Here is a 17,161-nt window from a genome sequence, read left to right as displayed (position 1 = left end):
TTGAAAACAGGCGGTTTCTTAAAATGTTAAACGTGTACTTACCATGGCATCTTATTGCTTTTGAATTCCTTTCTTTCTTTTTTTTTAATGAACCCTTAAAATGAGCCTTAATTTCTTCCTTTGCAGTTTATCTCTGTTCTCTTACCATAATGAGTAACAAAAGAACGGTGACAATCCCTTCAGATTTTCTGGGTGTGTTTTTCATTTCAAATGCAGACCCTTCTTTTTACCCAGCTCACCTGCCTGTCAAGCTTTCTTTACATGCAATGTTGTCCAAAGTCTACTTAGTATGCGAAACTGAAAAAACCCACCCGTAGCCCTCGCAGTGCCCAGGCAGACACGTGGGGCCTCTGGCATCACGCAGCCTGTTCGAGACCCAGCTGGGCGCCTACTGGGTACGCAGACGTGGCCGGGTTACTCACCCCTTCGGCCTCGGTCTCAGCATCGGTGTTTGGGAACCACAACAGCTCCCTCGTGGAAGCTCTCTAGGGACTAAATGAATGGATCTGCATAAGGCGTCAGTACTTCGAGTATCGCCTAACCCATCGTGCGTGTAATTACGTGTGTGTTACCTTAAAGGAAAACTCCACAGACACACAGCTTCTTTAAACATAATGATGACCTTTTAGAGGAGTTGTATATTTCCCAGAACACGTATTCCAAAACAGCTGCATCAGCACACAGGATAGGAGATAGTTTTCGTTCAGTAAGAGGAGGCCGGCGGGCGGTGACAGCGTGTGATAGTGAATGGAGCACTCGCTCGCTTTGGCTTCTTGTCTGACCTCATCTTAGCAGACTGGGGAAGTCGGGTGCATGGTCTCTGCAGTGAGAACCACCTGGGCTCAAGTCCCTGCTTTGTCACTGTGATCTGGGCGAGCGGGAGACCTCACTGAGCCTCTCCTTCCTCATCTGCGGAATGGGGACTATCATACACCCATCTCACAGGGGAGTCATGAGGGTTGGGCGAATTAACATGTGCAGTCTCAGCACACGTGGCTGGAGACCTGCTGTGATTAGTCCTATGCCGAGTGACCTCAACCCCGGAGGCTCACTAGTAAATGGAGTGTGTTGAACTAAACGGTGGCCAAGCTACCAATCCTGGCTAGTTTAAAGAGAGAGGAAATGATCACTAGAAAATGCCAACCAGTATTGTTACCAGGGATACTGGGGAGGTTCAACCTAGCTGTGAAAGCCTTCCGCGGGGACCCCATGTAAATAAGACTGTGGCTTAGACAGAAGGGTAGCAGGTACCCCAGACCCCAAGGCAGGCCTGTGTGTCAGAAGGGAATCGGTCCCGTGTCCACAGACCACCTTTGGCAATCGAGACAACATCCGCCAGCTTCTGCTGCGTCTTTGTGCTGTTTTCGATCCTTCTATTTGTTTAGCAAATGTTGATGGAGAACTGGCAGAGTTTCAGGTTACTCGAGAGAAAGGAATATAATCTGAAACCATGGAAAAAGAATAGAAATCTAATAGTAATACGGGATCGATGGGGACCATCTAAAGACAGATGAGCTGTGCGTGAGACACGGTGATGTCTCACCAAGAGGCTTAGAAAAACCTGCATGAAGAAGGTGACATCTCTGTTTAGGGCACACGGCAGCAGAGAAAAAGGGAGCTCTGGTTTTAGGGGACCACTTCGCTATGTACAAAAGTTGCTTAAAAGTGGGATGTTTGTTTGGAAAGAAAGGACACAAATATGAAGGCACAGGGAAAGACATAGAAAAGAAAATCTTTGCTGTGAAATTTTCATTTTTTGGCAAAGCTGAGGGCAGACAGGTGTTCAACGTTCTTTTGAAGGCGTGAAGTATTTTGTTTACTCTCCAGCTTTAAATTTAGCATAAGAAACACCTCTGTAGACTTCAGTGTGAGGAGCCCCATCTACAGTTCATAAGCTGGAGAAAAATCTCTTCTTGGCATAATTCAAGGGGTCCCAGAAAACAAAAGATGCATTTTCCCCGCAGAACCCATTTCTGTGTGTCATTTCACAGTGTCCTCTTTGTTACTATTTCTTAGCTGTGCTGTCTGTCACACCCTGGTGTACCTTTCACATTATTTTTAACCAAAACGTATTTACGAACACTAATCATGATATCTAGATTTCAATTTTTCTCATTCTTCTTTTCTCACTCTTAGACGTAGACACCCAGACCCCACAGGCATACTCACTCATGTAGAGTTATGTTTCTTACCTAAAATCTCCTAAAAGCCTTCTTTCAAGGACGCTAGCATCTGAAATAATGTTTACTCGAACCTTGAAAATCCCATTGAATAGCCGTGTGAAGCCCAGTGATTTCAGTGGCTTCTCTTCTCTCTGTGTGTGGAAACGAGCAGACTCAGGCAATAATAGTTTGTGGGCTCTTCTGTGATGATCCACAATGCTCTGTCATATTTATCAATTCCTTAATCCCAAAACTAGTGTGTGAATTATCAGAGGGAGTGCAGTGGGGCCGTGGCTGTGGAATAATTCTGCTGCCGCTGAGGCTGTTTCAGTGGGAGTAATTAAGATGTTACTCAGGACCATGTGCGCAGGAACACACATTTTGCCTAGAATGTAAAATGTGCTAGCAGTGACAAAGACTCTGTCCTTAACTAAACTCTACTGGGGCTTCCCCTGAAATTTTCAACTAGACTTCAACTTTTGTATCTCCCTGTTTGTCTCTGCATTGCCCATTTTGAGCCAAAATCCTGCTCAGTCGGTTTAGCCAGAATCCCTCACCCACCCTCCATATCTGGTCACCCTCGTTACCCAATCACTTTCCTCATCCTTCACCATCCCCCAAGTGACATCTGGTCACCCTGGCCTGCCTCCAGCAGGGCCTGATCCTGTTAGGTCAGTTTGGCCAGCATGGCTCCTCTTCCCCCATCTTTCCTCATCATCATTTTCTCTTGGGGAACAAATGTCTGCTCTCGGGCATTCTGAACAACTTTCTCAGGCAGTTTCACGCATGCGGGGTGATTCCTGAAGCGTGGCACACCAGCGTTGGGAGGCGCTGTTGGATCTGAAGGGGTTATGCCGACAAGATGGAAGGGACTGTCTATGGCTGATGACCAAAGGGGAGGGCGGAGTTCTCACGGGTGCACATGCAGACAGGGAATGCACCCTGGCCCATCGGCAAATCCCACGTGCTCGGCCTTCAGAGGTTTTCGGACTTCTCACCACCTCCACCGTTACTACCCTAAGTCATATCTCCGTTATGTTCCATGGGACTATTGCGTTGGTCCCCGTTTTTGTCTCTACCCATCTTCAATCTATTCATAACAGTAGCTCCTGCAATTCTGTGAAAATACGCATCATTATTCTGCTTTGCAAAGCCCTCCGAATGCAGCCCATTTTCCTTAATGTGAAAGTCAGAATCCTTACAATGATCAAAAAGGTCCTAATTACCCAGGCCCATGGCCCATTATTTCTCTGACCTCAGCTACTGTTTGTCTCCTTTTTAGCGGCTTCTCCTCTGGTTACCGGGCCCTCCTTGCTGTTTCTCCGGCGCTCTGGGTATATGCCATCCCAGGGCCTTTGCATGTCTGGCTCGTGGACTGAGATTTGTACAATGACATGAACATTTTTCTAATTTCAAAAGTTCAGTGCTTAGATCTGCCTCCAGAAATGGGGGGAGAAAACCTCCCAGCAGCTGTAAATAGCAAAATAAGTAAACAAATAAAAGCCACGTCGACATTTGAATAATGTTTTCCACTTCATTCCAACCTTTTTGAACGTATATGCATAATCTAAAGCATCTTCACAGGTTTCTGTCATTTTTGGGGAGTCACGTTATCAGAGAATAAGAACAACTCACTTGTTTTCTTAGGCATATTCTCCAATGATTTGAAGAACAGAAATGAGTGAGAGGCAATATTTATTCTTGAATTTTTTAGTTCAGTGATTTTTTTTGAAGGACATTTTTAATAGTCTACATGGTGTGCCAGATCCCAGGGATGCAGCCATAAGTGAAGCATAATCCTGCTGGGGGTGGGAATAGGAGGAGAAAGAACAGAGACTTGGACAGGTCCTGAGTGCTGTGCTGCAGCCGACCAAGCACCGGCAGACAGGCGGTGCAGCGGAGCGGGGGTCGCGTGTGGCCACTGGGGTTCGAAGGAAGTTCGGGGCAAGAACCTAGCATGAGGTCACAGAACTCATAACTGGTGAGATCCATATTCTAACTCACACTGAGTGAGCTTCAGGGGCCCTGCTGTCAACCTCAGGTGCATGGGCTTCGAGTGAAAAAGTCTTCAGGGTGTTACCTGAAGGAGGTATCCCAAGTGAAACTTAATTTGTAAGCATTTACTTCATTAAGACGCGATTACTTCATGAAAGACCTTGTAGAGTCCAAATGGCCACGCGACACTATTTTCCAATATGTGTCTTGGCTCCCTTCCTGGTAACAATGGAGAAATGTAGTGGAAATTTCTGAGTATATATATATAGTTTTGCTTTTTGTTAGTTGAAATTTTCATTTGGACAATTGCAGATTCTCATGCACTTGTAAGAAATAACAGAAATATCCCACCTTTATTCATTTCCCCTAGTGATCATTGCACAATGTATATGTGTTTCAAAAAACCTATAATTCCAAAGTAATAAAATTATGTGAACATGTTTTGATTATTTAAAATTTCTTCCAAGTCTATATTGCAAAAGCAACATCCACCTTTCCATCTAACAATTTTTCTACTTTCATTTGTAACATGAAACCCATCTTTTGCATTATAATTTTATGCTATTCAGAATCTTTGAGAGTCATGTGTATTTGGCTAGAAATACACAAATTAACTAGACATTTTTTAGTAAATACAGTTTATTTGATGGACAAAGATTTTCAAAGGTGGGAGAAAGAAGGAGCCACCAGTCTACACCCTATCAGAAGGCACGAGTTTGCTCTTCAGTCTCCTCATGGCCGACTTCATCTCCTGGTTCCTCAGAGTGTAGATCAAGGGGTTCAGCAGAGGCGAGATGACAGTGAAGGTGACGGAGATGGCCTTGTCCGTGGGGAGGGCGGTGAAGGGCCGGGCATAGACATAGATGCAGGGCACAAAGTGCAGGGTCACCACGGTGATGTGGGAGGTGCAGGTGGAGATGGCTTTCCTCCTGCCGTCCCCTGCCTGAGACTTCAGCATCATTAAGATGACCGTGTAGGATACTAGCAGGAATATAAACCATAGGGTAGTGACTAGGCCATTGTTGGAAATCATCAGGAGCTCTAGTGCAAAGGTATCAGTGCAGGCGAGTTTGAGGACCTGGGGGACATCACAGTAGAAAGTGTCAAGGACATTGGGCCCACAGAAGGGGAGCGGGAGCAACAGGGCAATCTGCACAATGGAGTGGGTAAAGCCCCCCACCCAGGAGGCCGCAATGAGGGCAGAGCAACGCCCCCGGCTCATGATGGTCACGTAGTGCAGGGGCTTGGAGATGGCTATGTAGCGGTCGAATGCCATCACGGAGAGAGAAAAAATGTCAGCCCCCCCGAGGAGGTGGAAGAAAAACATCTGTGTCATGCAGCCTGTGTAGGAAATGGTCTTCATCCTTGACAAGAGGTCTACGAGGACCTTCGGGGCGGTGATGGAGGAGAAGCAGATGTCCAGGATGGCTAGATTACGGAGCAGGAAGTACATGGGGGTGTGAAGGCGGGACTCGCAGGTCACCGTGACCAAGATGAGGAGGTTCCCCAGCAGAGTCGTCATGTACACAAAACTCAGTAAAAGAAAGAGGAGCACGCTCAGGTCTGGGGACTGAGTAAGTCCCAGAAATATAAATTCTTTTACCCTGGTGTCATTTCCCGACTCCATCGAATCATGTTCGTTCCTTTTTTTCCTTGTGTAGCCTGGAAAAAAAATTAAAGTGTCATTTCAGAAAGCGTTTACTGTCCCCTTAATAGATTCAGGTCCACAGAGTCAGGTGTTAGGTCTGAGAACGAGCGAGATGTCGTCACCACATGAATAGCTGTTTTAAGGTTATTGCTGACATGTCCAAAATGGCATCTTATCACACAAGCGTTTCTTCTGTCAATTATATTTTAGAAAGTGCATACAACTAGTGTTCTAAGTATATATATGTCCTAAGTACCCAAGATAAACGGGTGGATGTTATGTATTCAGAAAAGGACTGCTGTGGAACGAGGGACGTTGAACACGGAGCCGGCCTGGCGTGTGGGCGAGGCGGGGCCCGTGGGTGCGACTGGAGACTTCCGACTTCCCCGGGAGCATGTCTTGTTTTTGTTTTCCTTTCAGACTGGCCGTGCTGTTTAAACAGTTCAGGAGCCCCAATCTGCAGTGCTCTCCCTGAACCGAGTTCTAGACAAGCACGCCTCCATTTTTTTTTTTTTTTTAAATCACAAGTTTAATCCTATGGAACAGTAAAAATTTTAAAGCCATACGATTCTTCTCTACTTTTCTATGGGTCTTTTCTTCCTTAAGGAGACTTTTTTGTTTCTATCTTTACTTTAAATACTTTAAGTACCCAAAACCCTGGTAGGCAAAGAGCTCCTAAGCTACGGAAGAAAAAAAAAAAAAAGTGTGTAACTCAGAGCTTCTCTTCTGTTCATTGTTTGAGTTTATTGATTAAGAATTATTTTTTTTATTGAGCTATCATTAACATGCAGTAGACCCATGTGTTTTTTTGGCATTCGGCATTATTTTATATTAGTTGCAGGTGTACAGCACAGTAGCCAGACGTCCATGTAACTTATGTGTGACACCACCTCCCCCCCCTCCCCCGCCACCAACAAGTCCGGCACTCCCCCTGGCGCCATCGTTACTACAGTAGCATGGACCATATTCCCCACGCTCTACTTCACGTCCCCGGGAGGGGCTCACGTATTTTGAAGTGTACACTTTCATGAGTGTTGACAGCTTTAAGCATGCATCTGTGTCACCGTCACTACACTTAAAAATTAACGTATCTGTCACCCCCAGAGTGCCCTGGTTACCCTCCGCCTCTCTTTCTTCATGCAACAACCGATCCGCTTTCTGTCACTACCCATTAGTTGGTATTTTTTCTAGAATTTTTATAAATGGAATCCTACAAGATGTACTCTCTTTTTGTCTGTCTCCTTTCACTCATAAAATTCACCCTTGTTTGTGCGTGTACCGATATTTTGTTCCTTTTTGTCGTATAGACAGACCACAGTTTGTTTATTCATTTACTTGTTGACAAACATTTGGACTATTTCTACTTTTTGGCTACAATACATAAAGCTGCTATAAACATTTGTTTACAGGTCTTCTTCTGGACATATGTTTTCATTATTCTTGGGGAAGTAACTGGGAGTGGAGTGGCTGTAATTCTTAATACTCAATAATAAAACAAGCAAATAACCTAATAAAAAAAAGACAAATGATTTGTACAAATACTCCAACGAGAAGATATGGAGAGAGTAAATAAGCACACGAAAAGATGCTTAGCATCGTTGGTCACGGGGAAACGTAAATGAAAACCACAGTGCGATAATACCACGTGCCTATTACAGGGCTGAATTAAAAAAAAAGGATATTTCAACAATGGGCAAAAATATAGAGGAATTAGCACTTTAGTTGGAATGTAAAATGGTGCACTCACTTTTGAAAACAGGCGGTTTCTTAAAATGTTAAACGTGTACTTACCATGGCATCTTATTGCTTTTGAATTCCTTTTTTTTTTTTTTAATGAACCCTTAAAATGAGCCTTAATTTCTTCCTTTGCAGTTTATCTCTGTTCTCTTACCATAATGAGAAACAAAAGAATGGTGACAATCCCTTTAGGTTTTCTGAGTGTGTTTTTCATTTCAAATGCAGACCCTTCTTTTTACCCAGCTCACCTGCCTGTCAAGCTTTCTTTACATGCAATGTTGTCCAAAGTCTACTTAGTATGCGAAACTGAAAAAACCCACCCGTAGCCCTCGCAGTGCCCAGGCAGACACGTGGGGCCTCTGGCATCACGCAGCCTGTTCGAGACCCAGCTGGGCGCCTACTGGGTACGCAGACGTGGCCGGGTTACTCACCCCTTCGGCCTCGGTCTCAGCATCGGTGTTTGGGAACCACAACAGCTCCCTCGTGGAAGCTCTCTAGGGACTAAATGAATGGATCTGCATAAGGCGTCAGTACTTGGAGTATCTCCTAACCCATCGTGTGTGTAATTACGTGTGTGTTACCTTAAAGGAAAACTCCACAGACACACAGCTTCTTTAAACATAATGATGACCTTTTAGAGGAGTTGTATATTTCCCAGAACACGTATTCCAAAACAGCTGCATCAGCACACAGGATAGGAGATAGTTTTCATTCAGTAAGAGGAGGCTGGCGGGCGGTGACAGCGTGTGATAGTGAATGGAGCACTCGCTCGCTTTGGCTTCTTGTCTGACCTCATCTTAGCAGACTGGGGAAGTCGGGTGCATGGTCTCTGCAGTGAGAACCACCTGGGCTCAAGTCCTGGCTTTGTCACTGTGATCTGGGTGAGCGGGAGACCTCACTGAGCCTCTCCTTCCTCATCTGCGGAATGGGGACTATCATACACCCATCTCACAGGGGAGTCATGAGGGTTGGGCGAATTAACATGTGCAGTCTCAGCACACGTGGCTGGAGACCTGCTGTGATTAGTCCTATGCCGAGTGACCTCAACCCCGGAGGCTCACTAGTAAATGGAGTGTGTTGAACTAAACGGTGGCCAAGCTACCAATCCTGGCTAGTTTAAAGAGAGAGGAAATGATCACTAGAAAATGCCAACCAGTATTGTTACCAGGGATACTGGGGAGGTTCAACCTAGCTGTGAAAGCCTTCCGCGGGGACCCCATGTAAATAAGACTGTGGCTTAGACAGAAGGGTAGCAGGTACCCCAGACCCCAAGGCAGGCCTGTGTGTCAGAAAGGAATCGGTCCCGTGTCCACAGACCACCTTTGGCCATTTAGACAACATCCACCAGCTTCTGCTGCGTCTTTGTGCTGTTTTCGATCCTTCTAATTGTTTAGCAAATGTTGATGGAGAACTGGCAGAGTTTCAGGTTACTCGAGAGAAAGGAATATAATCTGAAACCATGGAAAAAGAATAGAAATCTAATAGTAATACGGGATCGATGGGGACCATCTAAAGACAGATGAGCTGTGCATGAGACACGGTGATGTCTCACCAAGAGGCTTAGAAAAACCTGCATGAAGAAGGTGACATCTCTGTTTAGGGCACACGGCAGCAGAGAAAAAGAGAGCTCTGGTTTTAGGAGACCACTTCGCTATATACAAAAGTTGCTTAAAAGTGGGATGTTTGTTTGGAAAGAAAGGACACAAATATGAAGGCACAGGGAAAGGCATAGAAAAGAAAATCTTTGCTGTGAAATTTTCATTTTTTGGCAAAGCTGAGGGCAGACAGGTGTTCAACGTTCTTTTGAAGGCGTGAAGTATTTTGTTTACTCTCCAGTTTTAAATTTAGCATAAGAAACACCTCTGTAGACTTCAGTGTGAGGAGCCCCATCTACAGTTCATAAGCTGGAGAAAAATCTCTTCTTTGCATAATTCAAGGGGTCCCAGAAAACAAAAGATGCATTTTCCCCGCAGAACCCATTTCTGTGTGTCATTTCACAGTGTCCTCTTTGTTACTATTTCTTAGCTGTGCTGTCTGTCACACCCTGGTGTACCTATCACATTATTTTTAACCAAAACGTATTTACGAACACTAATCATGATATCTAGATTTCAATTTTTCTCATTCTTCTTTTCTCACTCTTAGACGTAGACACGCAGACCCCACAGGCATACTCACTCATGTAGAGTTATGTTTCTTACCTAAAATCTCCTAAAAGCCTTCTTTCAAGGACGCTAGCATCTGAAGTTCTGGAATAATGTTTACTCGAACCTTGAAAATCCCGTTGAATAGCCGTGTGAAGCCCAGTGATTTCAGTGGCTTCTCTTCTCTCTGTGTGTGGAAACGAGCAGACTCAGGCAATAATAGTTTGTGGGCTCTTCTGTGATGATCCACAATGCTCTGTCATATTTATCAATTCCTTAATCCCAAAACTAGTGTGTGAATTATCAGAGGGAGTGCAGTGGGGCCGTGGCTGTGGAATAATTCTGCTGCCGCTGAGGCTGTTTCAGTGGGAGTAATTAAGATGTTACTCAGGACCATGTGCTCAGGAACACACATTTTGCCTAGAATGTAAAATGTTCTAGCAGTGACAAAGACTCTGTCCTTAACTAAACTCTACTGGGGCTTCCCCTGAAATTTTCAACTAGACTTCAACTTTTGTATCTCCCTGTTTGTCTCTGCATTGCCCATTTTGAGCCAAAATCCTGCTCAGTCGGTTTAGCCAGAATCCCTCACCCACCCTCCATATCTGGTCACCCTCGTTACCAAATCACTTTCCTCATCCTTCACCATCCCCCAAGTGACATCTGGTCACCCTGGCCTGCCTCCAGCAGGGCCTGATCCTGTTAGGTCAGTTTGGCCAGCATGGCTCCTCTTCCCCCATCTTTCCTCATCATCATTTTCTCTTGGGGAACAAATGTCTACTCTCGGGCATTCTGAACAACTTTCTCAGGCAGTTTCACGCATGCGGGGTGATTCCTGAAGCGTGGCACATCAGCGTTGGGAGGCGCTGTTGGATCTGTAGGGGTTATGCAGACAAGACGGAAGGGACTGTCTATGGCTGATGACCAAAGGGGAGGGCGGAGTTCTCACGGGTGCACATGCAGACAGGGAATGCACCCTGGCCCATCGGCAAATCCCACGTGCTCGGCCTTCAGAGGTTTTCGGACTTCTCACCACCTCCACCGTTACTACCCTAAGTCATATCTCCGTTATGTTCCATGGGACTATTGCGTTGGTCCCCGTTTTTGTCTCTACCCATCTTCAATCTATTCATAACAGTAGCTCCTGCAATTCTGTGAAAATACGCATCATTATTCTGCTTTGCAAAGCCCTCCGAATGCAGCCCATTTTCCTTAATGTGAAAGTCAGAATCCTTACAATGATCAAAAAGGTCCTAATTACCCAGGCCCATGGCCCATTATTTCTCTGACCTCAGCTACTGTTTGTCTCCTTTTTAGCGGCTTCTCCTCTGGTTACCGGGCCCTCCTTGCTGTTTCTCCGGCGCTCTGGGTATATGCCATCCCAGGGCCTTTGCATGTCTGGCTCGTGGACTGAGATTTGTACAATGACATGAACATTTTTCTAATTTCAAAAGTTCAGTTCTTAGATCTGCCTCCAGAAATGGGGGGAGAAAACCTCCCAGCAGCTGTAAATAGCAAAATAAGTAAACAAATAAAAGCCACGTCGACATTTGAATAATGTTTTCCACTTCATTCCAACCTTTTTGAATGTATATACATAATCTAAAGCATCTTCACAGGTTTCTGTCATTTTTGGGGAGTCACGTTATCAGAGAATAAGAACAACTCACTTGTTTTCTTAGGCATATTCTCCAATGATTTGAAGAACAGAAATGAGTGAGAGGCAATATTTATTCTTGAATTTTTTAGTTCAGTGATTTTTTTTGAAGGACATTTTTAATAGTCTACATGGTGTGCCAGATGCCAGGGATGCAGCCATAGGTGAAGCATAATCCTGCTGGGGGTGGGAATAGGAGGAGAAAGAACAGAGACTTGGACAGGTCCTGAGTGCTGTGCTGCAGCCGACCAAGCACCGGCAGACAGGGGGTGCAGCGGAGCGGGGGTCGCGTGTGGCCACTGGGGTTCGAAGGAAGTTCGGGGCAAGAACCTAGCATGAGGTCACAGAACTCATAACTGGTGAGATCCATATTCTAACTCACACTGAGTGAGCTTCAGGGGCCCTGCTGTCAACCTCAGGTGCATGGGCTTCGAGTGAAAAAGTCTTCAGGGTGTTACCTGAAGGAGGTATCCCAAGTGAAACTTAATTTGTAAGCATTTACTTCATTAAGACGCGATTACTTCATGAAAGACCTTGTAGAGTCCAAATGGCCACGCGACACTATTTTCCAATATGTGTCTTGGCTCCCTTCCTGCTAACAATGGAGAAATGTAGTGGAAATTTCTGAGTATATATATATAGTTTTGCTTTTTGTTAGTTGTAATTTTTATTTGGACAATTGAAGATTCTCATGCACTTGTAAGAAATAACAGAAATATCCCACCTTTATTCATTTCCCCTAGTGATCATTGCACAATGTATATGTGTTTCAAAAAACCTATAATTCCAAAGTAATAAAATTATGTGAACATGTTTTGATTATTTAAAATTTCTTCCAAGTCTGTATTGCAAAAGCAACATCCACCTTTCCATCTAACAATTTTTCTACTTTCATTTGTAACATGAATCCCATCTTTTGCATTATAGTTTCATGCTATTCAGAATCTTTGAGAGTCATGTGTATCTTGCGAGAAATACACAAATTAACTAGACATTTTTTAGTAAATACAGTTTATTTGATGGACAAAGATTTTCAAAGGTGGGAGAAAGAAGGAGCCACCAGTCTACACCCTATCAGAAGGCACGAGTTTGCTCTTCAGTCTCCTCATGGCCGACTTCATCTCCTGGTTCCTCAGAGTGTAGATCAAGGGGTTCAGCAGAGGCGAGATGACAGTGAAGGTGACGGAGATGGCCTTGTCCGTGGGGAGGGCGGTGAAGGGCCGGGCATAGACATAGATACAGGGCACAAAGTGCAGGGTCACCACGGTGATGTGGGAGGTGCAGGTGGAGATGGCTTTCCTCCTGCCGTCCCCTGCCTGAGACCTGACTGCTGATAATATGATCATATAGGACACGAGGAGGAAGAAGAACCAGAGAGTGGTCAGCAGTCCATTATTAGAAATCATCAGCAGCTCGAGTATAACAATATCAGTGCAGGCGAGTTTGAGGACCTGGGGGACATCACAGTAGAAAGTGTCAAGGACATTGGGCCCACAGAAGGGGAGCGGGAGCAACAGGGCAATCTGCACAATGGAGTGGGTAAAGCCCCCCACCCAGGCTGCCACTATTAACCCAATGCAACGCCCCCGGCTCATGATGGTCACGTAGTGCAGGGGCTTGGAGATGGCCACGTACCGGTCTAACGCCATCACCGACAAGGAAAATACATCCACCCCTCCAATGAGATGGAAGAAAAATATCTGGGTGAAGCAGCCGCCGAGGGAGATGGCTTTCCTCTGCGACAGGAGGTCCACCAGAACCTTGGGAGCGGTGATAGAAGAAAAGCAGATGTCGGCGACTGATAAATTGCGGAGCAAAAAATACATGGGGGTGTGCAGGCGGGACTCACAGGTCACAGTGACCATGATGAGGAGGTTCCCCAGCAGCGTCGTCAGGTACACCAAAAGCAGGAAAAGGAACAAGAGCACGCTCAGTTCTTGTTGCTGGGTTAGGCCGAGGAAAATGAATTCTTTTACCCTGGTGCAGTTTGTGAACTCCATTGAGCCGCCTTCTTTTTCTCTTTTTTGTTTCAAGCTACTTCCTGTGAAAGTCCTCGGCTGTTTACTCTGTTTCCTTCCTAAGCACTAGGAACGTCGTCCAGGATGCTCCTCATGTGGCTGGAGTGTTTGGGATTTGCTGAGTTGTCCACATTTTTAAGATTATAAAGAGTTTGGTGATCAAATCAAATGATCACATGCAAAGTCATTCAATAATTTTTTTCCCTATAAAACCACTTTTGGAGAGAATAATCAATTATGTTAAGTGGCGACAGTTCCATAGCATAGTCTAATTAATTTATTTTCATTTTAAATTGTGTTAATTTTTTATTCCATCCATACATATCAAATGTTGGGAACTGTTTGGAGCAGTAAATACAAAGCTAAGTAACACATGGTTCCAGCCGTTGTTGACTGAATAGTCTACAAGTCTAATATTCATCATAGTAGCAAATATTCTGATGACTTTAAGAGGGTCTTATCTTGCCAAAAAAAGAGGATGTTGTTCTTTTTCTTGTTGCAGTGTTGCTATGGCGTGACTCAGTTTTCATGCTTTTGGCTATTTCATGTTGAATTGCTTAAAAATGTGGCCTGTTCATCCACGTAGGTAACTTGTTATTCTGATTACTTCATACTAATCAGATTACTTGCTTAATAGTTATTTTGACATGTTTATAATTTTCTGTTGAGAAATAGATTGAAAGAAAGTATGAATACAAATCTCAAGGAACATCATTCATTTCTTTTTTTTCATGTTGTGGTAAACACACTTAAACACGAGAGCTACCCTCTCAGTAACGTTTAAGTGCTCGGTACAGTGCAGTCAGCTTAGCCGTGGTGCTGTGCAGCATTTCTCTAGAGCTTTTTTCATTTTGTCTCAGTGATGCGATCCTTGCTTGAGTGTGGGGAGAGGACAAAGGTAGTGACCAGCTCTGAGAGGGAGTCCATACTGTATCACTACGCTCTCCTCTGTGTCTTTCCCTTCGTGGATCACGGATAAGGTTGTGGAGGGAACACACAACAGGAGACACATGGGTATTGTTAGACCAGCGCCTGTTTCTTAAAAATAATCATTCTTAAGAATTTTATAATATGTGTTCCACATTATACTTAGCAAGCGAACATTTATTGCAGTCTCCAACTGTATATGGATAAATTGGACCACATTGTCAGAAGGCTTACAGCCTATTAAAAGTGGGTGGTTTGTGCAAATTGCTGCACATAATGCATGAGAAAATGTGAAATGAATCATGAGAGAAGTAGAGGCAAATCAGGCTGGGATAGGTGATATGATAGGACATTTCCTGATTTCCAGCAGTAACAGAGGCTACTATTTTTTGAGTGCTTTCTATGTGTAAAGAGGTATGAGAAGTTATTTAATTTTTATCACCATCCTTTGGTAATGTTATTCTTATGAAAGATATTATGAATCAATGTTTGGGTGAAGGGAAGAGATGGAAATAGGATGGAAGAAACAGTTGTCTTTTCCCCTTCAAACACACACACACACACATATGTGTGTGTGTGTGTGTGTGTGTGTGTGTGTATGTATAGTCTAATTTTATATCATATATATAGTTTAATTTTGTATAGTAAGAATGTTTGACAAAGTCTGTCTGAAGATGAGAATTTGGCAGAAAGGGGCCCTGGAAAACCAATTTCCATTGACCTGAGTCTGAGGAGGCATCACCGCAAAGCAACTCAAAGTCTCACAAATGCATGATCCCATCTCTGACAGTGAAGGGAACGCATTGCTGAAATCTCTCTTAACACAATATCCCTCTTCCCGATGATTAACACCCACCTTTGTTATTTCTGCCACTGAGACCATCTTGGCTCTGAAGCTTTTAATATACCTGGAACATATCAAACTATTTATACATAATCAGAATAACATCTCGACTCCACTATGCATAACATAACCTTAACCTTAGCTAGAAGTTTAATGTCTTTACCTAATTCCTGTGATCTTGAAACTCCAGCTACAAGATGCATGCTATCAGGTCCAGTGCAGAAGAGAACACTGGTGACATGAATTCTTGAACATTTTCTTTCTGAAGGTAAGGTCTTTTGGAAGACTAAATATCTTACAGTGTCTTTGCTCCGTTTTCAGGAGAAAAAGGGCAGATTCAAAGAATCACATCTTCGAGAACTTCCATTACGTGCCTGTCTTATGTACAAATCCCTGGGCCTTGGGCCTAATATAAGAATTGCAAAGGGAATAATTTTGGACAAGAAAATGGAAGTCAAGAGCCTGATTCTGTGTTGGTGATGAAGTTTCAATGGGAGTTATTAAAAAGTTTCCGAGACGTGCATGTGTGTACACACACATTTTGATAAGTGTCCAAATTATTTAGAAGCAGTATATCTATCCCCTTATCTGCAGCTCAGTCAGAATGTTGTTAAAACATGCCAAATATTGTGCCCAAGAGACTACAAGAGTCCAATTTTCATAGCTTGCAAGGCTCAGAGGACACTATATACAAGTGAGTTTCAATTAGATCGCCAAAACACAGCAAGAAGAGAAATGGACATTTGCTACCAGTTTGGTTTCTAATTATACATAGAATGATTATAGTCTCTTGATGTTGGTCTAAGTCCCCACATGTAGAGACACATGGGTTAGACAATACTTGAGGAACGCATATTTTTCCTATTTTCCAACAGTCTACTCTTATGGAATCTCTCAGTTTGGATACAGCTAGTTATTGAAGACAAAATCTATTTATTGAATGGTTTGATCTTATAAAAAAAGCACTTCCATTTTTTCCCCCAGAATGATGTTAGCTTTGGATTTCACTGCTTTTCCACTTCATTTTAGTACATTAAACTCGTCTACAAAGATAAAAACTGCATGAGGCAGGTTGTGTATTTGGGATGGGTAATTCTTTTTTTTCCCCCAGCTTTATTGACGTATAATTGACATCTCTCACTGTGATACACTTATTTGTTACAGAAAGGATTGTCATTATAGGGCCAGCTAACACCTTCATCACCTCACATAATTACCAGTTCTTTTTTGTGGTGATATCATTCGAGATCTACTCTTTCAGCAGCTTCCAAGTAGACAATGTAGTATTGTTAACAGTAATCACCATGCCATGTATTAGATCTTCATAATGTGTTCATTGTACAGCTGGAAGTTAGTGGCCTTTGACCATCATCTCCCCATTTCTCCCCCACACCCACCGCACCCTAGTGCTTGTGAACCACCATTCTGCTCTGTCTGTGAGTTCAGATGTTTAGATTCCACATATAAATCATATAGTGTTTGTCTTTCTCTGGCCTATTTCGCCTACCATAGTGCCCTCAAGGTCCACCATGTCATTGTAAATAGCAAGATTTTTTTTTCGTTTATGGACGATAATATTCCACTGTATGGGTGGAATGGAAAATAGATAGATAGTAGCTAAATGTCTACAGATGGATGAATGGATAGAGATGATTATATTTGTGTATACATCTTCCAGAATGATGAATATATATATATATTCCAGATATATACACCTTCTTTATCCATTCATCCATCTATCAAAACTTAGGTCGTTCCCGTATCTTGGCTATTGTGAACAATGCTGTAATGAACATGGGAGTGTTGGTACCCCTTTGAGACCCTGATTTCATTTCCTTTTGATATATACCCATAGATAAGATTGATGATAGGGTAGTTCTATTTTTATCTTTCTGAGGAACCTCTACACTGTTTTTCAGTAGCGGCTATGCCAATTCATATTTCCACCAACAGTATACAAGCATTTTCTCTTCTCCACATGCATGCTAATGCTTACCTCTTGTCTTTCTGATGATAGCCTTTCTAACAG

The 17,161-nt window shown here is 43.6% G+C and overlaps 2 protein-coding genes across 2 annotated transcripts; both read right to left on the bottom strand.

Annotated features, from left to right (window-relative positions):
• Positions 1 to 4,836: 4,836 nt before the first annotated feature.
• Positions 4,837 to 5,888, bottom strand: LOC107497316 (olfactory receptor 4D11). Its single transcript, XM_016118991.2, has one exon. The coding sequence runs from the start codon at positions 5,782 to 5,784 to the stop codon at positions 4,849 to 4,851; it is 936 nt and encodes a 311-aa protein (XP_015974477.2). The 5' UTR covers positions 5,785 to 5,888; the 3' UTR covers positions 4,837 to 4,848.
• Positions 5,889 to 12,093: 6,205 nt separating this feature from the next.
• LOC107497315 (olfactory receptor 4D10) lies at positions 12,094 to 13,486 on the bottom strand. The gene has a single exon (XM_016118990.2). The coding sequence runs from the start codon at positions 13,341 to 13,343 to the stop codon at positions 12,408 to 12,410; it is 936 nt and encodes a 311-aa protein (XP_015974476.2). The 5' UTR covers positions 13,344 to 13,486; the 3' UTR covers positions 12,094 to 12,407.
• Between the last annotated feature and the right edge of the window lie 3,675 nt (positions 13,487 to 17,161).

Source organism: Rousettus aegyptiacus, unplaced genomic scaffold (genome assembly GCF_014176215.1).
Source record: "Rousettus aegyptiacus isolate mRouAeg1 unplaced genomic scaffold, mRouAeg1.p scaffold_m13_p_5, whole genome shotgun sequence".
Lineage (NCBI taxonomy): Eukaryota > Metazoa > Chordata > Mammalia > Chiroptera > Pteropodidae > Rousettus > Rousettus aegyptiacus.
This window is presented reverse-complemented; position numbering and strand designations above follow the sequence as displayed.

Bases quoted from the DNA above. Each gene is read 5' to 3' on its own strand.
- LOC107497316 (XM_016118991.2), bottom strand. From the start codon at position 5,784: ATGGAGTCGGGAAATGACACCAGGGTAAAAGAATTTATATTTCTGGGA.
- LOC107497315 (XM_016118990.2), bottom strand. From the start codon at position 13,343: ATGGAGTTCACAAACTGCACCAGGGTAAAAGAATTCATTTTCCTCGGC.